Source organism: Peromyscus maniculatus, chromosome 4, assembly GCF_049852395.1.
Source record: "Peromyscus maniculatus bairdii isolate BWxNUB_F1_BW_parent chromosome 4, HU_Pman_BW_mat_3.1, whole genome shotgun sequence".
NCBI lineage: Eukaryota > Metazoa > Chordata > Mammalia > Rodentia > Cricetidae > Peromyscus > Peromyscus maniculatus.
Genome location: NC_134855.1, coordinates 128,748,260 through 128,772,490, shown reverse-complemented (window position 1 = coordinate 128,772,490; position 24,231 = coordinate 128,748,260). Strand labels below are relative to the sequence as shown.

General features: G+C 48.4%; 1 protein-coding gene across 1 annotated transcript in view; it reads left to right on the top strand.

The window, feature by feature from the left end:
- The window catches only part of Acss1 (acyl-CoA synthetase short chain family member 1), a 50,428-nt gene that overhangs the window by 7,758 nt on the left and 18,439 nt on the right, over positions 1 to 24,231 (top strand). The window contains exons 2-5 of the mRNA XM_006985530.4: positions 1,230 to 1,326; positions 19,564 to 19,763; positions 22,787 to 22,962; positions 23,341 to 23,493. Coding sequence (XP_006985592.1) covers positions 1,230 to 1,326; positions 19,564 to 19,763; positions 22,787 to 22,962; positions 23,341 to 23,493 — 626 coding nt within the window. The remainder of the gene's footprint in view (positions 1 to 1,229; positions 1,327 to 19,563; positions 19,764 to 22,786; positions 22,963 to 23,340; positions 23,494 to 24,231) is intronic.

Here is a 24,231-nt window from a genome sequence, read left to right as displayed (position 1 = left end):
CTTGGTATTTGGGTATCCATGTACATACATACACACACACACACACACACACACACACACACACACACACACACACACACACACACACAAAGCACCACACTGGTGAACGAGACTCAGCCTGGGGGCATGTTCAGCTGATACCTGTGAAGCCAGCTTGTAAGTTTCTTCCCCAACAGCCTTGGTTTTCCACCCCTGGCAGGAGCTACCTATTCTCCTCTGCCTGCTCTTCACTGCTCTCCACAGTTCCAAGTTTCATCTGTCTGTGGAATCACACCTCTTCCTCTCTCCTTTGCCACAGGTTGGCCTCAGCTTTCTTCCATCTGCTGCATAAAGCAGCTCTTGGCTGCCCATTTGAGCCATTACGGGGAGACAGTGGAGGGCAGTGTGAGGGACCCTGGAGCTAGTCTGAGTCAAACCCCGATCGATCTGTTACTGTGCGACCTTGGGCAGGCTGCTCAATCTCTGTACATTTCCCATCCGTGATGAGAAATACTGGTAGTGGATCCTCAAGAGCGCTGTCCACAGCCAGGCTCTGACTGTTATTGTTGCAATCCCAAGTGGCTCTTAGCTTCTGTGAGCAGGTTTGTCTTGTCTAGATAACTTCAGTCCCAGTGTTCTCTTGGAAAAAGGTATGTGACACTTGCCACAGTCCACCTCTGAAGATTGGAGGCCACTGGTGGAAACGTGGTTGGGTAGAAGGGGCCACTGTGGGAACCAGCACGGGTTAGGCTCACCTTTAAAATCAAATAATCAGTGAACAGGATGTCAGCAGAACTGAGCCCACTAATCCTCAGGTTTTCCGTAAACCAACCCACTGACCTTGTGCCGTGTGTGTGTGTGTGTGTGTGTGTGTGTGTGTGTGTGTGTGTGTGTATGTGTGTGTTTTTCCAGCAAGTCATGTGAACTGAGCTTGGGCAACAGAGGGGGGAGGGGAGCAGCACTTTCTTGAAAGGCATGTCCAGCTTAGCACCTATTATGCAAAGAGTCTTGGGTGGTGATGCACCATGCAGCCGGTGTGGGGACCGCTGGAATGATGTGACTGCAAGGTCACCTTGAAGAACAGATCATGTTTGTATAGTGACTGTGTCCGTTTTCTGCAGCAGTGGCAAGCACCCTTTCTGTGGGAGGAGAGCCTGCTCTGCAGGAGTAATAAGCCACAGCAGATCAAGTCCTACTCCACCCTCTTCTACAGCATCCAGAATAACATCTGTTAACTTTTCTTTGCATAGTCAACTGCCTGGATCAGCATGTGCAGAAGTCCCCTGAGACCGTAGCTTTGATTTGGGAGAGAGATGAGCCTGGGACTGAAGTGAGGATCACTTACAGGTACTGTGTGTCACCCAAGGGGGGGGGGAACCTGGACCTTTCTGCAATTTGGTTTTGGGGAAAGTGCATGACCCCTGCTTTGACCGTTAACACAAAAGGTTCCCAGTCTGGAAGGACTCTGGCTTTGTGTTTGCTTGGTGATACCTGGTGTCTGAAGATTCTTGTAGCGATGTTAGGGACTGGGGAGGCATTGGCTTAATTCTGCTGCCGTGTCTGGCTCAGGACATGGGATTACCTAAGCACTGGGAGATGTTTCAGCTTTGGGGATATTCTGTTATCCGTGGAAAAGGAAATGTGGACAAGGCAGGCTGTGGCAGGTATCAGAGCACACAGAATATTTGTCCAACAGAACCCTGGGCTGAGGTTACTCAGACAGACAAGGCAAACTCTTTCACGGGAGCTATGAGCTACCAGAGTCTGGATGTGGACCTCACCACACCCTTGGAGCACTCACTACCGGTATCTCTTATCATTGATGTAAAATTCAAAGAGATTAATGGGCCTGCCCAAGGTCAGTCAACATAGTAGCAGATCTTGATTTGACTCAGTTTAGCTCTAGGATTCCTCCACTATCCTTTCCTCCATTGTTATCTTGTAATGGTCTAAACATGAAGCAAAGAACTACTCTGTCATCAATGCCAGCTACTGGTCATTCTCTATATACGTCATGATGGGGGTGGTGGGTGGGATGATAATAACACAAGTTTTTAAAAAAACGTTTTAAAAGGCTGATATGCTTTGATATCACTTGTCTGGGCAAGAGTGTGATGAAGCACCAAGGTTTTAGATGAAGTAGGGAGTGTTCCGGGAAATCTGGCCATAGACTGGTGGTGATTTAGATGGGTACTCAGATGACTGGCTGTCTGAAGCTATTGCCTCTGGGTTGTCTTTTGCTCACAGATGCTGTGGTCCAGCAGGGAGGATATTGCCTCTTCATTGATGTGTCATTAGCTGAGGATAGGTGTAACTCAGTGAGCATGCTTGCCTAGCAGATATGATACCTCAGGTTCTATCCCTAGCACTGGAAAAAAAAATCCTTTTGGCTAAAGACACAATTTACCTTTACAGTGAGGCCTCTGGCCCACTATGTGTTCTGTGTCTTCTTCTCATCAGGTCTTCTGAGTATGATTTTTCTCCTTCAGGTAGCTTCAGGCTTTGCCTATCCAATCAGTCATCTAGCAAGTACTTGTTTCGTGCCTTTATATCAGTTACTACTGGTTAGAGTATGTTGCAATAACAACCAAAGCATGACAGAATATTCAGGCTGAATAGTGAGGGAAAGTCTCTCTGAGATGAAGCTGAGAGTCAACTGATGAGCGAGAACACCGTGTCCTGGGGGCAGGGAGATGGCATGGTAGTTGGGACCTGGGAATGACAGGACATAGAACGAGTGTTCATAGAAACAGTTTCAGGCTAGGGTTCTGAGCATAGCAGTTACTTGTGGACGCTGAGGTAACTTGGGGGTAACTGGACACTCATTTTCCATTTGCTTCTGGAATTCTAGTTTTATTCCAGGCCAAAATCAATCCTGGCATACAGTGCTCAGGCTGCCTTTCATAGAAAGCAAGGTGACTTAAAAATAGGTATTTTGATTATTTTTAAATTATGTATATGTAGCCAGAAGATTTTTTTCTGGTCTCACCTGACCCCACAGCCACTCAGACCCAAATAAACATACAGAGGCTTATATTAATTACCAACTGTATGGCCATGGCCTATGGCTCAAGCTTCTTGCTAGCTAGCTCTTATAACTAAACTCAGCCCGTTTCTATTAATCTATATGTCACCATGTGTTCTGTGGCTTTACCTGTGTGCCATTACATGCTGCTCCCTGGATGGCGGGTTGGCGTTTCCTCCGCCTCTTCCATTCTCCTTTCACTACCTCTGTTGGATTTTCCTGCCTGGCTCCATCCTGCCCTGCCATAGGACAAATGGCTTTATTTATCAACCAATCAAAATAGCACGTATTCACAGCGTACAGAAAGACATTCTACAGCATGTATGTATGTGTGTGGGTATGTGCATGAGAGTGCAGGTTCCCGCAGAGTCCAAAAGAGGACACTGGATCCCCGGGAGCCAGAGTTGGTTATGGGCCACCTCTTAACCATGAGCCAACTCTCCAGCCCCGAGGTGACAATCTTCTGTAGCCCCTGGTGGTGCTCCTGGCCCACTCACCCCTTCTACCCATCCTACCAGCCCCCAGGCATATTGCAGCCTTCATAGCTAGAGGGCTGTGACATACTTTGACCCTCTCTCCCTTGCTGGGCTGAGCTCAGGACCTGTGTTGGTTTCTTTGGTATCTGGCTTCAACCTCCATGTGACCCACAGACCAACAACATCTTACTGCCAGGAGCCTAGAATCTACCAGATTAGATGAGGAGATTCCTAGCTGGCTTCTGTACAGGTGATCTTGGGAATGTTGCTTGTCCGAATTGGCTAGTTCTGCGGCTTCTTAAGGACTTTGGGTCCACCTCTGTTTGCATGTCCACATACATCCTTCTAAAAGGGGCTGAGGCAGCTGCTTGGGTACTGTCATTCATTAAAAGATGAACACCATGTGTGGCAGGCCAGAGGCACTAACTAAACAGCTGGGGTCCTGCCCTGATGCTGCCTGAAGAACTGGTGCTCCCCCCCCCCCCCCCGCCCCCAACCCCCATCCCATCCCAGGTATGCTCAGAACTGCTGATAGGCAGGTCACTAGGAATGACCTGTGGCCGGATGCAGCAGTATTTGGCAGTCTGTGAGCTGCTGAGATTTGTGGTTGGAAGTTAAAAGTAAACCACATGGAATGCTCAGGATTGCAGCCAGCTCATTAAAGTCAAGAGAGACTTGAGGTTGATGGGAATGAAGGAGCTCCCTGCTAGACAGACGAATTTCTGAGCACAAGTGAAGTGTTTACTAAGCTGCCCCTCTATAGACATGCAGAATTTGTCCAAAGTGCTTTGGTTGGTCTCTGAGGGCTTAGAACAGGATGGCTGTGCCTGTCGTTAGGGCAAAGTGTTATACACACTCTGTAACTGCAGCGAGTGTGTGGAGGTGCCTAGTTAGCCCTTTCCTGGCCATTTTAGGTGTTTGACTTGCTGCTGATTGTTATGCCAGTAGACAGACACACACGTACTTACCACATGCCCTCTGAAATAATGTGATTTCCTTTCATGTGATGCCGTGTGGGGTGGCACTCAGGATGACTTAGGATAGTCACAAGCCTGGTGGACTCAAAGGTCAAGCTCCAGATTCTTACTCGCTTTTTTTTTTTTTTTTTTTTTTTTTAAATATATTTTGGTGTTCTGCTAGGGATCAAATTCAGGACATTGGTTATGCCAGGCAGGTGCCCTCCCACTGAGCTACACTATACCCCTGACCATGGCTAGGGATGGTGGTGCACACCTATTATCCTAACACACGGGACAGGAAGCTTTAAGATGGTAAGTGTGAGACCAGCCTGTGTTACCTGGAAAGCTTCTGTCTCAACACACACACACACACACACACACACACACACACACACACACACACACACACACACACACACACGTCACCCCAAAACAATACACTAAGAAAACACAAGGGTTGCAGATACAGCTAAATGGTGGAGCTGGGTCCTGAACTGAATATCCACTACTGCAAAGAAAACAGGAAGGTAGTTGTTATAGGCAATGGTGATGCTGATACGTTTTTCTGGTTCCAGGAAGCTTACAGGTGGCTCGGACAGCTGCATATAAACAGAACCCGGGAGTCTCAGGTGACCTGTAGATAGAATCTCCCTGAATGGCACCAATGGCCTTTGTCATGTTTTTACGTCTGGTTCTCGCTGGTTCAAAATAGCCTCCTGGCTGATGGTTTGGCAAGGCTGTGTGGTCTCCCAGGGCACCACTTCCCTCTTGGTGAAATGGAGTGGTCAGTGCAGTGACAATGACTTTACAGGGTCGGCCCAAAGATGCTGAGCTGAGCAAAGAATACCAATGATCGCTAGCTATGGTTATGATCAACAGCTGACCAGCGAGTATCGTCTAAAACACCATGACAGAACTGCTTTAAAGGCTGTGATTTGATTAGATAAGAATAATAGTGCTAATTTTGATTATTTTTGACATTTGGTTATGAAAAACTTGAAGCAGTGCAGCCATCTACTAACTACCTAGATTTTGCAGTTGTTTTGTGGTGTGGTATCTCTACCCCTTGTCTGGGTATCCATCCTGTTTTCTGGTGCCTTTCAAAGTGAGTTGTGGGTATCAGAACTGCATTAGCCATTTATTTTCCATCACTACCAAATATATGACAAGAAACAAAGGAGGGGAGGAGGGGCTTCCTCTTGGCTCACAGTTTGAGGGCATACAGTCTGTCGTGCTGGTGGAGGAAGAGCAGCGGGCTGTTCTGTGGTGGCTGGAACCTGAGACAGTCCCATTGTGTGGAAGTCAAGAGGCAGAGAGAGTTCAGGAAGGAAGGAGGGCCAGACTGTAACCCTTAGGACCTGCTCCCAAGTGGCCCAGTTACTCCGGCAAGGCTCCGCCTTCTGATGTTTCTAAACAGGACCAGTTGCTGAGAAACAAGTGTTCAAACACATGAGTCTCTGGGGGGATGTCACAGTCACCCAAACCTGTTGAGTGCTCTCCTCCCAAGCTCTCCAACATGCATGTATCCTCATCAACCAGAGGATAGACAGTACGTGCTTATTTTTCTCTTTCGATATGAATTTTACTGGCAATGAACCAGTTTGCTGGATTTTGACCCATCCATGCAAATGCTGTGTAACTCAAATCTGTATTTTAAGTTATTGTTTTTGTTCCTTGTGGATTATTAGTTCTTCTGTCTAGCTCCCTAAATACTGTTGATCAGTTTATTTTTTCTGACATAGTTTTTGACCCAGCCCTACAGATAAGGAGGCAGACTCAGAGAGATGTTTCTTGTTTACGGGCAAATGCCGGGTGTGGGAGGGGAGCCACAGCTTGACCCTGCATCAGCAAGTTCAATGCCATGAACCCACATCAAGCGCTAAGGGCCACGTCAGCAGATGTTTCTGAGGCTTGTTGGATCCTGGGATGAAGCCTGTCAGAATGAGCCAAGTCAGCATCTGGTCTGGGATTTAGTTTGTCAGGGATAGACACTGATGGGTTGTTGCCTTCTTCAGGTGCCCAGGGCCTCTCACCACTGGGTCTAATGAGTTCTCTCAACAAGTGTATTTCTGAGGAATCAGGTTCAGTGAACTAGCAACTCCTTTACCCAGTAATGTGGGGTTCAGCCCTGAATAACACCACCATCCTGGAAACTCACAAGAGTCACCACAGTGTGCCACGTGTGGAGGCAGACAGACACATGCACACACTCCCACACACATACTTTTAAAATCAACCCCCACAGCATGGGTTCAAATCTGCTTTATGCTTTGTGTGGTCTGTGCCACCATCTTGTGAGAAGACACACCCTGAGTGACTTATTAGCCTTTGCCTGTGGTAGACACACCTGTGCCCTTCAGGGGCATGTATTCTGCACCCTGGCCTGTAATAACCCACTTCACGTGGTCTTTTGTATGTGGCCATAAACTCAGAGCTGTGAGAAGGGAGACAGATGGAGCCAGTTCCCTGGCACACTCTGCCAGAGGGCACCTGGAGTTGGAGTCCAGCTTCGAGGTCCTGTGCCCGCCTCCCAGCAAGTAGGCTGTGGGACCATAGGGAAGCAACAGGCCACGCTCCCCTTACACTTGTGGACAGTGGTTGGCGGAAACCATCAGGCAGGGCACGGATAATCTGGTCCTTCCTGAGGCAGGAGGCCAGACGGCACTTGGGCAGTCAGTGCCCCTTCTCACCCCCTGGGTGCCTCTCATATGACAACCCTAAACACCTCAGGTGGGCGTTGCAAAGACTTGGGGTACATGTGGAGAAGCCCCAGTGCTTTTGTGGTAGGACTGATGAGGCTTTGGGACTCTGCTTGCCTGGCTGGTGGGGTCCTCCCTGTGTGCTTGAGAGTTTCAGCCCAGATTTCTAGGATGGGGAGGGCATAAGTCAGGGAACTGACTGAGGCCCTGCAGTCCACAAGCATGACCACAGGAGAGTCACCAGGACTGAAGCAACACATTTCTTCTCTTTGGCTCACTGCAGAGGTCTAACTTTGAACAAGAGCCCAGATGACAAACCCTAAGGTCAGTTTTTCATTTTTTTTTTTTTTTTTGGTTTTTTGGAGACAGGGTTTCTCTGTGTAGCTTTGCGCCTTTCCTGGGACTCACTTGGTAGTCCAGGCTGGCCTCGAACTCACAGAGATCCGCCTGGCTCTGCCTCCTGAGTGCTGGGATTAAAGGCGTGCGCCACCACCAGTTTTTCTTTTTAGTGTACAGAATAACGGGTTTCATTATGGCGTTTTCTTAGATGTGTATTGCTAGGCTTTGCCCCTATTCATTGGCCCCCATTACCCTCCCCGTGCCCTTCTCCATCTTATTGGTCCCCTTCTTTCTCCCATAGCCTCCCCCTCTGCTTTAATGGCCTCCCTTGTAGCATTGGGGCCCATCCTTCAGTTCTGGCTTGATTTCTGAGAGGAGGCATTGGATGACACCAGTACTCTTCAATGCTAGTTGTGGGATAAGAAGGTGGGGCATAACTAGCATTGTAAAATAGTGCAGGGAGCAGGGAGCAGGGTCCAGTGGTCCAGCACCATGGGGCCTGTGCCATAGTTTTCATGGTGCTGATGCTTGTGGTTCTATCCTGGGCCATTGTAGTGAGTGGGGCACACTCCTAGGAGGCAGCAGGGTCCACAGTTGCAATGAGGCCATTAGGATGCTGCCTGCCTGCCTCCAAGGCCTCAGTGAGCATCGAGGGGAGAGTGTCCTCCTGGCATGCTGGGCTGGGCATTGGGCATTACTGTAGAGAGCCACAGGGAAGTGCAGAATGGGGTCCGGACTGTGTGTGTGTGGCTCCCCTTATCCAGGTGACAGGGCTGGCATATAGCACATACTGAAGTCAGGGTAGAGATGGGGGAATCTTCAGCCTAAGAGCCTATTTCTGTCTTGACCCAGAGTGTCTTCCAGTGTGACCAGAAGGGGCTGGTCTCTTTGGGTTGAAGTGATAGGAAACTGGAAGTCACTCCTTGGACATCAGCTGGGGAGGTTCTGGGAAGGCTTGGGTTGAGAGGCAGAGGAAGACAAACTTTCGAGGGGTCTGTACAGGCAATCTTGTGCCAGGGTCTTCAGTGGGCCTGCTCCATGCTCTCATTTCTCCCCAGCTGTGTGTGACCCAGGACACATCACACCTCTGATTTTCAGTTTCTCGTCTGCAAAGTGGAATCATACTTTTCTCCGATGGAGTTGAGTGCTGAGTGTGCCACATATGATGGTTTATTTATTTTAAGTGTGTGTGTGTGTGTGTGTGTGTGTGTGTAAGTGTATGTATCTACATCATGTGTATATGAGTCCATGGAAGTCATGAAGGCATTGAATCCCCTGGAGCTGGAGTTACAGTTAGTTGTGAGCTGCTATGTGGATACTGGGAATGGAAGCTTGTTCCTCTGCAAGAGCAGTATGCAATCCTAACCTCTGAGCCAACTCTCCAGTCTTAATACACTGATTTCAAACCTTTCCTTAAGACCTTGGCTTCTTACATTGAAGCTGGAAGATTTTTTTTTTTTAAATCTTCTTATATATGACTACTGCTGTATTTTTTTTGTCATTCTTTTGGGTACACTGAGGGTCTCAGAAGTTTATGCTTTAGGTGGAAGGATCTTTGGACTGCTAAGAAGGTTTATTTATGTCTCGGGAAAGCTCTTTGATGCAGCCTCTTTGAGGTTTCTCTGGGGCAAGCCTGGCCAAGGTTCAGTGTGAAGAGCAAGCACACTGAAGCAAACATCTCCCTTGCAGCTGGGTCTCCACGCTGTGAGTTCCCTTCTGCTGTGCAAGAGCAGTTGGGGGTGGCCAGCTTGCAGGAGATGGAAAAGCTTCTGCTGGGGGAGAGCAGAGGGACTCAGTTTCCAAGGGGAGGGGCATGGCCTCTGCCCCTGCCTGAGAAGCCTGCGGTGGAGAACTTCCTTGTTCCTGTTTTGTGTTTTTCTTCCTTTTTCTGCAGCTCTATAGACTATCGCTTATGAATTAACCCGACTGGCAGTTTTGCCGTATGCAGCTGTGGCTTCCTGTGGCCCCGCCAGGAGGGTCCCCTTTAGGACAGCAGACTTGTGGTTCAGACAGACCTCTTGCTTATCTAGAAATGTGAAACTGTTCCCCCTCCCACACTGCATCCTCTGTCCCTCTCCAGGGACATTTTTTTTTACCCTCCCTCGCTCTTGCCTTCTTCTTGTGTAGGGGACACAGCATGCCATGCTTAGGGTGCAGCCTTGGGAAGGTGAGGGCAGACTGTGAGGGTTCTGCCACCCAGCCCTCTGTCCTCCTGAAGTCTCTTATCATCTCTTTTGTGTCCAGTCTCTAGCCTGTTGTTCTTCTCTGGTTGCTTGTACCCTGTGGTCTCTCCACCCCCGCTGTGGATGACCTCAGGTCACTATTCAAGGTTACAGTCCGGACTCCCAGAGAGCTTCTGGAGCTGGGAATTTCATACAGCTGGGAAAGCCATTATTTGGTTTGAGCTTAACTTGGCCTCTGCAAGGCAGAGAAAATTTTTCTTCTGGTGTCTGTTGCCTTTCACAGGGCAGTTCTGCAGCCCAGGGACGGCCTGCCCGTGGAGCTTAGCATTGGTTGTCAACTTGACAGGCTCCAGGATTGCCTAGCAGACAAACCTCTGAGCTTGTCTGTAAGGGAGTTTGTAGAGTAGGTTAATCAAAGTGGGAAGTCCCACCGTATGTGTAGGAGACACATTCCATCGGTTGCGGGGCCAGACTGGATATAAAGAGAATGGGAGCTGCACACCACATTCTCTCTCTCTGCTTCCCGACTGCAGATGCACTCACTGTACCTCTCACTTCTTCTCGCTCCCGCCTTGTGCCCTCCTGCTAGGACTGTCTGCCTTGAACTGTAAGACAAAGCCACCTCTTCCATCCTTGAGTTTCTTGTCAGATATTTGACCACAGCAATGAGAGAAGTCATTAACACACCGGCCACGCCCCTCAGCATCCTGTGTGCCTATAGTGTCCTGCTCACTGGCTGTCTTTCAGATTACCTGGAAGGAGGAGAAGCAAGCACTCAGGCCAGTTGGAGAGGAGCAGAATTAGTGGGAGACATCATAAAGACAGAGAGCTAGCTGGAGAAGAAATGGGAGGTTGGGGAGGGCAAAGGTCAGATTGAGTGATAGAGCTGCTTGCCAGTCAGGAAGAATGGAGCTCAAAGTGTCAGGGCAGAAGTGGGCCTTGTCAGTTGGCTCTTTTAGAACAGAGGTCTCTGCCTGGCACTGCTGTGGTTTGGCGAGGAGACATTTCACACCAACTAAGCCAGCTGAGCTTCCTCCGAGACGCCTGGAGAAGAGATCTGGCTCTGTAGTCGGTGAAGTGAATGATTTCATTGTTTTGTGTGAGGTTGTTGGAGTGTTCCCCACAGGTGCCAGTGGAGATGCTTTTGTGGAATTGCAAGGAAGGCTGGAGCCTACAGAAAGGGTACCAGACCTGGTGAAGTTTCCAGCAGGAATGAGCTGCTTGACCAAAGTGACAGGACTACCCAAGGGAACCATGTTAGTGTGCTCTCTGCCCTTGAACCTATGTCCCGAAGTGCAGTGGGTCCAACCTCTCAGAGTCTACAGAACTCACTGTCATCTGAAAGCCAGGGTGAGAAGGCATGTGGCCAGGAAAAGGAGTTGACATGGCTGGAATAAAAAGAGGCATGCAGTTGCTCTTCCCCACCTCCCAGATATTAAATAGAAAGTATGATGTGATTGACAGTTTCTTATGAAGGAAAAATACAGGCCAGGTGGTGGTGGTGGATGCCTTTAATCCCAGCACTCGGGAGGCAGAGCCAGGCGGATCTCTGTGAGTTCGAGGCCAGCCTGGTCTATAGAGAGAGATCCAGGACAGGCACCAAAACTACACAGAGAAACCCTGTCTCGAACAAACAAACAAAACCCAAAAACAACAAAAAAATGAAGGAAAAATACAAATCTTAGTTTAAGTTAATTTTAAAGACATCCTCAGGGAGGTCGGAGGGCACAGGCTGTTCCGAGGGCTGCTTTCTGCAGCAAGGCAAGTTTGCTTGAGTTCCCATGCTATTGAGTTCCATGCTTAGCTTTCAACACCTTGTTTAGGGAATCATATTGGAGGTTTGAAATAGGCCAGAGAGGCAAGATTCACACTGTGAGCACTGGCACATGCTGCGAGCCTGTTTTCCCAAGAAAGCTGGTTTTGAACCCTTGCCAGCGTGACAGGGTCACAGAACTGCCTCTCCTTCTCACAGTCAAATGCTTCACCAAGCTGCTCAAAGAGGTAGGGAAAGCACTCTGCCTGTGGCTCCTGGGAGGCATCCTGGTGACCATGTCGGCCAGAATGAATCTTTCCCAGAGATCATTCTCTAAGTGTCAAACTGCAGTGTTCTGTGGACTCACAGGAAAGCCTCAAAAAGAGAATGACTCCCAGCTTGTGTCTAGTCTGGAATTTTCTGTGGGAACTCACTCGGCTTCTCTGTTTTGCCACATGGGCTTGTGCAGAGTGAGTGCAGGAAATCCACTAGGTGGCCCGGGAGCCGTGCAAACCCGGAACAGAACCTGAGAAATGCCCCGTAGCTTGCTTATTTTTTTTGTTTGTTTATTATCACAGGGAAAGTGAATGTTTTAAGGAGGTTAATAGCTACATTCATTTTCATGTCTCACCAGGAAAAGGACTCCCTGTGTGTCTTTGGAGCAGTAAACATGTCTGCAGGCCAGGGCGAAGTGTCCTGCCCGGCCCAGCTGTTTTTGCTGGCTTGCACGCTGGAATTCTACCAGCTCACTGGGCCTGGAGCCCGTGGGAGCTTTCAGAGTGCTTACTGCTTTGGCACTTGCCGGCTCTAGGGTGTGAGCTGAGCTTTGTGCCCGGGAGAGAACTTCTTTTCCGGAGACAAGAGGTGGGCCAAAGGGAAATCAGGTGTTAATGAGGAGAGTCTTTCTCAGGTCTGACTGGTTACTTCTATCCTGCAGGGGTGTATTTTTGGCCGACAGACTTCTGGCTTTGGTCAGGGATGTGGATTTGACCTGGACATGACTGGGGCAACACCAGGGGCAGAAGGTGTTGAATATGGTGTTCTTCTCCTCCCCTAAGACCTCTTCTCCATTCTGTTCATGCAAAGGAAAAGGCTTCATTTCACCTCCAAGTTAGTGGACTTTCATCCATTCTTTTGCTACTTTCCCCGTTTTCAAAAAGGTTAATTTTTAAATTATGCACATTGTGTGTATCTCTGTGTATGTATGTGCATGTAAGTGGAGGTGCCTAGAGAGTCAAGAGCTTCGGATCCCCCCCTGGAACTGGGGTCACAGGCTGTTGTAAGCTGTCCCGTGCAGGTAGTAGGACCTGAACTTGGGTTCTCTGCAAGAGCAGTGTGCCCTTTTAACTGCTGAGCCATCTCTCCAGTCCCTTACTTCCCTTTTGAACAAGTCAGCCTCTGGCTCCCTTGAAGACGAATTTCTAAACGGTCTAACTAAATAAAAAACATGGAGCCAAATATAGGGGTGAAAGTCTTAAAGATCAGGGAAATAGGAATAGCCACCAGCTAACTTCACCTCAGCAGGCCACAGCTTCCAAAGTGAGATACTTCCTGTCTACCCACGCCTTTATTGCCTTGCTGTTCTGCTCTCTCATTGGCTCTTAGCCCAGCTACCTCACTTCCTTGTCACTGTCTGTCTGTACAGACCTCTAGGTCTCTGTGATTGGTATTGTGATTAAAGGCGTGTGTCACCACGCTTGGCTGTGTTTCCTAGTATGGCTTTGAACACACAGAGACCCTGCCTGCCAAGAGATCAGATGAAGGGCGTATGCTACCACTGCCTGACTTTTGTGTTTACTTAAAATGGCTGGCTATGTCCTCTGATCTCCAGGCAAACTTTATTTATTAACATAGAAATAAAATATCACCACATTTCAGCACAAATAAAATGTCACCACACTCCCTTCCCTCCCCATCTCCTGTGCTGGGGATGGAACTCAGGGCCTCACATGTGCTGAGCACAGGCTGTCACCGAGCTGTCCTCTCAGCCTGGTCCTCTTTAAAACAAATACATTTTAAAAAGCAAACTAACTCAAGGGGATAGTAATAACATTAGCGTGGCTGATGGGGGAAATCATGGTTTTGGGGAAACTTTATATTAGAAAGAAAAGCAGTTATTGTGATCCTGGGGTTTAAGAGAAGAAATGTCTAAGTCAGGTTTGGGTTTACATCCTGCCCCAGTTAATACGGTTGAATAGCTTTGAGGGACATGTGGCTTAGCTTTCATGTGTCTCGGTTTCCTCATACATAAGGACTTTCCTGTGGGGACTACCTTTGGACCTCCAGCCCACAAATAAAGGCCCAGAGACTTATTCATTATGGAAGCTTGGCTTTAGCTTAGGCTTTTTCCCAACTAGCTCTTATAACTTAGTTAACCCATATTTTTTTTTAAATCTACATTCTACCACGTGGCTTAGTTAGGTCTTCTTAGTACGGCACATCTGACTTGCTCCAAGTCTGCTGCCTACATTGCACACTTAGATTCCTCCTCCCAGTTTCTCTGTCTCTCTGCCCGGAAGTCCCACCTATTCTCTCCTGCCTATCTATTGGCTGTTCAGCTTTTTATTACACCAATCACAGCAACACATCTTCACACAGTGTATAAATCTCCCACAACACTCATATGGAGGACTAGAGCTCGTAGACTGATGTTCAGGTCTTGGCTGCCCTGCCACCCCATCCCACCACCACCCTGAGAGACCCGTCTGTTGACAGTACCGTGTGCAGCCTGTGGCACTAAAACGTGGTAGGCCCTTTAAGAAGTAAAGTCCACCGGGAGGTCTTTGGGTCACTGTGGGCATGCTCTTGAAGGAGATATTGGGACTTTGGCATGCCCCCCACCTCTCCTCTCCCCTCTTTCCCTGTCACCCTAAGGTGAGAAGATTTCACCGCATACTCTCACCCTGATGTCCTGAGCCTCCACGACAGGTCCAAAGCAGTAGAAATAACGATGAAATAATAAATTAGTATAAAACCATAAACCCCAAACAAACCTGCTGTGGATATCATTCTATATAAATAAAACACTGATGGCCAGTGACTAGACAGGAAGTATAGGCGGGACAAGGAGAAAGGAGAATTGGGGAAACAGGAAGAAGGGGGAGAGACACTGCAGCCACCGCCAGGACAAGCAGCATGTAAAGACGTCGGTAAGCCACCAGCCACGTGGCAAGGTATAGATTTATAGAAATGGGTTAATTTAAGATATAAGAACAGTTAGCAAGAAGCCTGCCATGGCCATACAGTTTATAAGTATTATAAGCATCTGAGTGATTATTTTATATGTGGATTGTGGGACTGCGGGGTTTGGTGGAACCTGGAGAGAAGCCCTCCAGCAACACAAACCTTTTCTTTTATTAAAGTGATTCGCTCAGGTATTTTGTTTCAGCGACAGAAAGCTGTTGCAAAAGTTCTTCCATCTGAAGGATTCGGAACCATCTTGGGTACAGGGCACTCTACAGTTGTTAGTTACTGATGTTTTAACAGGAGGGAGATGAGAATTTGTGAAAGGCAATCAGCCTCTTTAGGCTGAGGCGTTAAGAGGTGATGGGCCTGAAGGTGGCTGTGGCTGGCCTAGGGAGAAGGCTCCCTGTGCTCCCAGTGGGAAGCAAGTGTGACTGGAGGAGGGTGGTGGCTGGTGGTTGCACAGATGGTATAGGGTGGGCACACCTTCCCCTGGGCTTCTTCAAACCCCAGGCCCCAGTGAGTGCCCAGAGGGCAGCAGCTGTACTTGTGGGTGATCCTGTACCCTTAATCTGCTCCTGCTGCTGTGCTGGCTGCTGGCCACAAAGCATGTGGACTGCTCAAGTGAAATGCTTTACTGAAGGCCTCCACAAACACCTGGGCCACGTTTACTGGGAGCCGAGGATCAGGTCCTGCGACTTACACAGGACAAACTGGCATTTTATGTTCTCCTTCACAGGAAGGGACATATGAGGTGCCTGTCTCTGCTAAGGAGTCATCAGAGAATCAAGGTTGTAGATCAGTGGAGGAATGCTTGCCTAGAACGTGTTAGGTGCTGGCTTCTATCCCGAGAACAGTATAAAAATGTATCTTTTAAAAAGTCTGTCTCAATGAATAAAGCTTTATTCAGCTGTGTGTGAAGGTCAGTGATAGAGTGATTGCCTTACTTGTGTGAGGTCCTGGATGCAATACCCATGTAGAAAAAAAAAAAGGCAGTTAAGGAGCTGTTTGTATTCACACTCTTTCCTACCTCTTAGCTTATTTTCTGTAATGATTATAGCCGCCATCTATGAAATACCTTTAAAGATGCCTGGGGCGTCATAGTTGGGGCCTACAGTTCCTTTAGTGATGCACTCTTTTATATGGTCATTTTATTCCAAAGTGTGGGGAGCCTAGTGAGATCTTGTTATATGTATTATATGTATTAGCTTCTCTTGGGTAGATACGTCTACCACGGCAGATGGGCAAAGCAACAGTTCCACCCTAGGCTGGCATGGTGAACCGGTAAGTTCATTGGAGTTCCTTACAGAAGCTTGGGAGAAGGGTTAGTTACAGCCTGCACCCCCAAACAGTTGCATGACTGAAGAGTGCCACTCCGGCATGAATGACTACTTTCCAGCCTCTTTACACTTCGAGCACCCCTGAGATCACAAGGAGCTAGAGCAGACTTGCATACAGCTGGGAAGGGGTGGCGGTGCAGGAGGGAGTGGCTGGAGTCTCTGGTGAGGGTCTGACACCATCCCCTTCTATAAGAGAGCAGCAGAGCCAGGTCTTGATAGGGTGGCCTGCAGGTGTTCACAGCTGGTCCAGTTAACAGGGCAATGGCAGCTATGCTCAGAGGACATTCATTGCTCCACAACAGATCCTCATCTTTACTCAGGCACTAATGGGTGTCCAGGGAGACGCCCTTCTGGGGGCTAAAGGCTGAGCTCAGTACCTTCACCAGAGTGTAGCACACCTCAAGGAAAGTACATGTGTTTTCTGAGAGAATTTAGAAAACATAGCTGGAGGGGCCCAGGTTGACTAGATGTCCCGGTATCACTCCCAGCCACCCAGGTATTGTCTCATGGGATCCCCTGGTTGTGTCTTGGGCTTTCACTGGCAAACAGCAGCAGCTTTGGGAGTTTTCCATGTTGAAGTATGGTGCTTAATATTTTCGTCAAGGCTCTGTGCTAAAGGTCACGGTCATAACAGCTCATGATGGCGTACTTGGTTTATAAGCCTGTCCAGCCCATTTCTGTGGCTTCCATTCTCTGAGGGTTGTAAGCAGCAGAGTGAGTGGATTTCATCACTATAAAATCAGGCTTTATGGCTCAGTAACTAACTGTTCCCAGGGCTGGTTCCTCAAGATAGGATGCAGTCTTGTTACATTCTGCATCGCTAAAACTGCACTGAAGGGAATCCTGTAGTCTAGAGATTGTAGCAGAGCCCTTCTGTGTTTGCTTAGGTCATGGAGTTGGCCCTCTAAGGCTTGAGGGTAGAGAGATTATGCCAGTGGGCTGCAGGGGTGTGGTTCATTGCCTTGGACCTGTGTGGCTCCCATTTTATGTTCACTTGCTGTACTCATTTATATATTCACTTAATAAATATTTTCTGGGTGTCTTTTATGACCTTGCCTTATTATAAATGCTGAGCAGAAGGCAATGAATATGACTCAAAGCTCTGTCTAGGCAGACCTTGTACTCTACGGGACAGGCAGATACTAAAGAGGATGAGATTTTTCAGCTGGTGTTTATTTTATGATCTTGGAAAGCCAGAGTCAGTGTGGGAAATGGACAAACCATCCATTGTCAATTTGTTGTTTCCTAAACACAGCACACACCAGTCAATATTTTCCTTCCTTGGGCTAACATCAGGAAATGACTAGGAGGGAAAGAATCTCTCAATATCAGTCATGAAGAAAACCAGCTTTGAGCTGGGCTTGGTGGTGGCACACACCTGTAATTCTAGCTCACAGGAGGTGAGACAGGAGGTGGAGAGTTCCAGGTTAGCCTAGGCTATATCGAGAGTTTCTGGTTAGCCTGGGCTATGAGGTCCTATCTCATAGCAATGACGACAACAACACCCAAAAATGAGTAGGTAAACACAGCTCCTTCTCTGGACTCGCTTTCTCGCTGTTTCCTGTTTAGAGCTCATCTCAGACTCTCAGGCTGGGGGTGGAGGGTGCACTTACATTGTGTGACGTTAGGCAAATGTCAGGCTGATCACAGAACTTGTAGTAGGGTTGCGTCTGCTATAGGAAGGTCTTGCTATAAGGATAGGCCACAGTCCTTCTTTCTTTAAACTGCTGCCTCAGGGTAAAGGCTGCATTTCAACACCGGTGGTCAGCGGGCATGCCACGCGAGACTCCATCTCCCTCAGCACTGCCCAGGGCATAAGCTCTAGAGCTGTGAAAACAGAGCTGGCAGGAAGGGCCCAGATTTCTTCATGCATTACTGATCACAGCTGCTTTTTTTTTTTTTTTTAAGTGCTGAGCAGGCTTCTTAGAGGAGTAGGAGTGATTCTGGGCCCTAGATTCTGTGGCTTTGGCCTTGGAGTGTTTTTTCATTGTTAACTTAGGGAAAGGGTAGGCAAAGTACCGCTGAATGGCGCCTTTGTCCTCTTTAAAGCTTCAGGGAGAAAAGATGGAAGCCCTCAAGGGGCACTGGACCGAGCTGGGCAGGAGTGGCCAGCAGCTGAGCCAATAGCAGGCAGGACAGGCATCAGGCTCACTGGGGTTTGCACAACAGCTTCAGTAGAAACAAAGGGCTCCTTGAACTCTGCCTGAGATGGGGGCTGCATTTTCACTCTGCTGTGGCTTCCCAGGGGCCTCTCGTTGAGATTAGCCTTTCTTGAAGCCCCGTGGATAGGGAATTGTGCTTTTCAGGGGCTTTGAGGGGCTTGAAGCAAGGTTCCCCCTTGGGCCTGCTTGCGGGCCTGACTCTGCCTTATTTGGAGCATCTTGGTACAAATCAGAGGTCAGGAATGTGGCCAGGAAAAGGGGGTCTTTGTTCTCCCACTTACCCTAGCCTTCTGAGTTAGTTTTTTGTTGTAATTAATTAATTAATTAATATTATTAGTTAATTGTAAATAATTAATTAATATGAAACAATGTACAGAAAAAGAGGGAAAATGACTTGATATCCATTTTCCACATCCAAGTTTGATGAGAAAAGGTGTTAGAACAGCCAGCCACGCGCTTATCTGCCCCCTGCTCTGCTTTTCTCCTCTTCTGCCTCCACCATGGGGGCAGCTTTCCTATTCTATACTCCTGAGTTTCCTTCCTTCCTTCCTTCCTTCCTTCCTTCCTTCCTTCCTTCCTTCCTTCCTTCCTTCCTTCCTTCCTTCCTTCCTTCCTTCCTTCCTTCCCTTGGTTTTTCGAGACAAGGTTTCTCTGTGTAGCCCTGGCTATCCTGGAATGAACTCTGTAGACCAGGCTGGCCTCGAACTCACAGAGATCTGCCTGCCTCTGTCTCCCGAGTACTGGGATTAAAGGAGTGTATCACCACTTGGCTGCTCCTGGTTTTCTTGGAATTCAGTATCATGGACTATAATTAGCCAAGGGTTATGATTATGAAAGAATCGTTAGTTAACTCTGAGCCAACCCAACTTCTTATCTTTTGATTAGCTGGCTAAATGTTATGACCTGGTGTTATGACCTCTTATATCATGTTGATGTAGGTGTGTGTGTGTGTGTGTGTGTGTGTGTGTGTGTGTGTGCCTGTTTGTTGCCAGTCTGTCATTTGTGCCCAGTCAGTGCTGGGCACAGATCTCTGCCTGTCAACTCTGCCCAGGGGGTTAGAGGCAGGGTGGTCATCTTTTTGTTGCTTTCTCTTCCCAGTCACTATGGCTTCACCAGTTTGGCACCTGTCCCGCCAAGGTCTAAGCACTTGACTAGAAGAAGTGTTTCTTGGTGGCTTGGCTTCTGTTGATATAGAAAACTGGGACCCTCCTTTTCTCTTGCTGGAAGACTTTCTCTTAGAAACCTGCCTCTGCCCCCCCCCCTTTTTTAAGCCAACATTCTTAGAAGTCTTGGGAACATGACCTCTCAGAAACTAAAATGACTGTCTTGCCATGCTGCAAATCCACCTGCTCTCCTGCACTGGGCTGGAACACAGTGCCTGTAGCCTGTGACTTGTCCCACTCCGCATTGTGCTGCATTGTGGCTCTTCCTTGTCCCTAATGGCCTTCTCTTCTCTATGCTGTAGGGAGCTTCTGGAGACCACGTGCCGCCTGGCCAACACGCTGAAGAGGCATGGAGTGCACCGAGGGGACCGTGTGGCCATATACATGCCTGTGTCTCCACTGGCCGTGGCGGCCATGCTGGCCTGTGCCAGGATTGGAGCCATCCACACAGTGGTATTTGCTGGCTTTAGTGCGGAGTCCTTGGCTGGGAGGATCAATGATGGTGAGCATGGGTGGGCACGGGAGGAGCTCAGAAGTCCCTAGGCCTTGTGTATGATGAGCCTACATACTCCCACCCATGGTTCATTAGACAGTCTTCTCACTGGCCTTGAACTTAAAATTTACTAGCTTCAGTCTCTTGGGCTGGGATTATAGGTGAACACCATCAAACACATCTGAAATTTTCATTTTATTCTTATATTCTGTAAGTTTATTGAATGTTTACTAACTTTCATAGTTTTCAAATGGATTTCCTACCTACAGTCCATGTCTTCCCTGGGTAGAGACAGCGTTATTTCTTCCTTTCCACTCTTGATGGTTTTCATTTAGTTCTCCAATGGCACTGGTTGGAAGTCCTGTGACCATGTTGACTAGTGATGGGGTAAGCTGGCATGCCTATCTGGGTCCTGATTGCAGAGGGAACGCGTTGGTTTTTTTTTTTTTTTTTTTTTTTTTTTTCAGTCTGAGTGTGCTGTCAGCCATGGCGTTGCCTGGATGCTCTTTATCAGGTTGAGGACATCTCATCGGATTCCTCCTTTATTGTTTCATGTTTCTAGAATGAAAGGTGTTGGATTTGTCAGATGCTTTCCCTGCACTCGTTGAAACAGGGTTTTCCTGCATTCTGTTAATATCGTGTATGACATTGTTGGGTTCTGTTTGCTGAGCTGTCCTCGCTTTCCTGTGGGCAAACCCTACTTGCTGTGGGCGACAGTCTTGTTACTAAGAGCACTGAGGGGCTCTGCAACATTGTTCAGGAGGGATATTATTCACCTACAGTTTTCTTTTAGTGGTTTTGTCTGACATTGGCATCAAAATAATGCCGTCCTCATAAATGAAATCAGAAGTATACCTTCCTTCCGGTTTTTGAAAGAACTGGAGAAGGATTGGTGCTAGTTGACTAGGACTCCGTCTGTCCAAGGTGCAAGGTCTTCTTGTTTTGTTTTTTTTGAGAGAGTGTTTCTCTATGTAGCTTTGAAGCCCCTCCTGGAACTCACTCTATAGCCCAGGCTGGCCTCGAACTCACAGAGATCCACCACCTCTGCCACCCGAGTGCTGGGGTTTAAGGTGTGCGCTACCACCACCCCCCGGCTTGCAGTCTTCTTAAATGTCAATTCTTCATTTGCCAGTGCACCGGTCTGACCCTGGTCTTTTCTTTATGAAGGGGTTACTATTGTCTCCCTCCTTTTGTTTTTTGAGTTAGGGTCTTACTCTGTAGCTCTGGCTGTCCTGGACCTCACTATGTAGACCAGGCTGGCCTCAACTCTCAAAGATCAGCCTGCCTCTTCCTCCTCACTGCTGGTATTAAAGGTGTACGCCACCATGCTTTACTATTATTCCCTTTTAATTAGGAAATAGACACAGAGAATTAAGTGAATTACTCCAAATCACACAGCGGATAAGTGGGAGAACTGGGGTTTTCCATAAGAGCTGATGCTGTAGCATTTAGCGGGCTGCTCCTGCCCCTCCTGCCGTTGTAACTGTAGTGACTAAGTGTGTCAGCTAGGATTCTCTGAGCTTGAGGAATCGTAGCTGACCCTAACTGACAGTAGTATAGCATTATGTGGTGGCTGGGAACTGGGGAAGCTCCCAGAACCTGGGGACCTCTGAATGAACAGTGTGGGAGTGCAGAGGTTGGCTGGTTATGAGGCTCAGGAAGGCCCCTCCTGCAACTCTTCTTCAGGATTGTCCACTAAGAAGAACCTGTGCCTTCAGTCATCTAGGAGGTGATCCTGGGAGGCCCCATTGATGGTAGGCCATAGGGCTGGGAAAAGGAGTCCAAACTGGACTCCAGAGCTTTCCTCACAGGAGGACATGGACAGCAATATATGACCGAGGATTGGAGATTTAAGGCCTTGGGGGTATTAGTTATTTTTGTATCATTGTAACTAAATACCTGATAAAAACACCTTAAGTGGGGAAGGGCTTATTTTGGGTTAGGGTTTTGGAGAGTTCAGTCCATTTTCTTTGGCTCCATTGAGTCTGTGCCCACAGTGAGGGGGAATATCATGCTGGTGGGACCGTCAAGCAGAGGCTGCTCGCCTCATAGCAGACAGAAAGCAGAGAAGAGACTGTGTGTATGTGTGTGTGTGTGTATGTGTGTGTGTGTGTGTAGGACACAACCTTGAGCTGCATGCCCCAAGCAACCCACTTCCTGTAGCTAGGTTCCACCTCCTAAAGTTTCTAGAGCCTCTCAAAATATCACCACCAGCCTGGGAACCTGGGGGAGACACTTGAAATTCAATCCTTAACACCCAAGAGTATGGAGAACTCTTGCAGACAGTACACTGCCGAGTATTTACTTTAGACTCTTACACAGGACAGACTGAAAATTAACCCACACATGGGAGTCATTTGTTGGGCTATCCCCTTAAGGTAGTGTGAAGGCTAGTCCCTCAGAACCATAGTGTCTCTCACACTCTGCCCCGGGCCTCAGCTAGCTTGGCTGTAGAAGTGTGGACTTCCAGGGAGAGGGCTGAGCCAAGCCTGGCTGGGTCTTTGAAGAGGGGAGTGCTCCCCTGAAGGCAAGGCTGGGCTACAACTCCTGGCACCCACCTGGAGGCAGTGGCTCTGTTCTCCAGACAGCAAAGGGTCTTGGCCTACAGAAGTCATTGGCAGGGCTGGCTACGTGGAAGCCTTGGGATTTGGTCTTCATCTCTTGGTGTTTCTCTGCCACAGTTACACTAGGCAATGTGACCATTCCTTACTTGGGGCAAGCTCCTGGGGCAAGTGAGAGGGTAGAAGCCTGGTGGGAAACTGTCTTTATGTTGTTGACTTGAGAAAAACAGTTTAGTCTCAAGGAAATTTGTTTCTGGTTCTTTCCCACTCACCCCCAGAGTTGAGGAAAGACGGGGCACTTCTGTATGACACCCCAAGCTTCCATAGCAAGCAGACCCTTATATTTTCTGTGCGTTCTTTTACGGGATTGAACTTCCTCTGTCATACTCTTAGGCCTGGAATATCCATCTACAAGTCAGGCCGGGCTGTGAGGGTCTACACTGATCAGACAGCCTGTGTTGTGTTCCTTAGCCAAGTGCAAGGTTGTTATCACCTTCAACCAAGGACTCCGGGGAGGGCGTGTAGTGGAACTGAAGAAAATAGTGGATGAAGCTGTGAAGAGCTGCCCAACAGTCCAGCACGTCCTGGTGGCTCACAGAACAGACGCCAAGGTTCACATGGGGAATCTGGACATCCCGCTTGAGCAGGTTGGTTTACCTCATGTGGTACAGTGTGATGAGAGATTACTATTAGATCACCTGGGTCTGGGAATTGTTAGGCTCCTAGTCTGGGTTTCCTAGATGTGCCTCTCCAGCTCCCCGCTCTGCCCCCCTCCGTCCCCCCCCCCCCCCCCCCCCCGCAGTGGGAATGGAGCCCAGCATTTTGCATATGCTAAGTAGGAGCTCTAACACCAAGCTATATCACTAGCCTCAATCCATCTTTTCCGAGTCTTTGCATTTGAAATTGACATAGAATGTAAACTTTGAGAGTCCTGACTTCAGCTAGGGAAATGGTACTCTCCAGGGGCCTAATGGAGGGGAGTGGCTAAGTGCCTTGACCCAGTGATGTGCTTCTATCCCTTCCAGGAAATGGCCAAAGAGGCCCCTGTGTGTGCCCCTGAAAGCATGAGCAGTGAAGACATGCTCTTCATGCTCTACACCTCTGGGAGCACCGGCTCACCCAAGGGACTCGTTCATACGCAGGCGGGCTATCTACTGTATGCTGCCATGACGCACAAGGTAGGAACCCAGGGGGAAAGGGTGAAGGATGGCCCCTGCTGTGTCTCTGGCAGATTCTGGGTAGGGCAAGAAGGAACCACAGTGATGGCTAGAGTCCTTGCAGCCACAGCTTGTGGAACTGATGTGTGCTTGTAGCACGCTTATGAGCAGGCTGTGGTGAACTATGGCGCAGTAGAGTGGGTGTGTGAAAGAGAGAGAAGAGCCGGGTGCATCTGAGCTTGCAGTGGCCCAGCAGCCCCTCTATCCCGCTCCAGCTCCTTCTGCTGGTGGTGTGGGGGATGGAGCCCATGGAGGCTCCCTTTCATTTCTGACCTCATGAGCTCCTTACACATGTATCTTACACCTGCGTTGCAAAGAGAAAGGATATAAACAGCAGGAACTCACCAGGGCTGGGGTGATGGAATACGTGCTTAGTGTGCACAAAGCACTGGCTTCCAGCTGCAGGACTGCAGAAAACCAAAGCCAAGCCAAACGCAGCCTTGTCTTGGTGTAAAAATGAATGCATTCACTATTATATGTTAAAATACTTATTTTTCTTCCACTCAGAAGTTCATAGTTTGTCCTTTCCTTCTGATTTTTACTTTTTTTATTTTATTAGAATTATTTTTATACAATATAGTTTGATCATGTTTTTCCACTCCCCCAAGTCTTACCAGATTTTCCCCATCTTTCTAACCAAACTTTCTGTTCTCTCTTTCAAAAAAAGAAACAACCCCCCCCAAATAAAAACAAAGTATA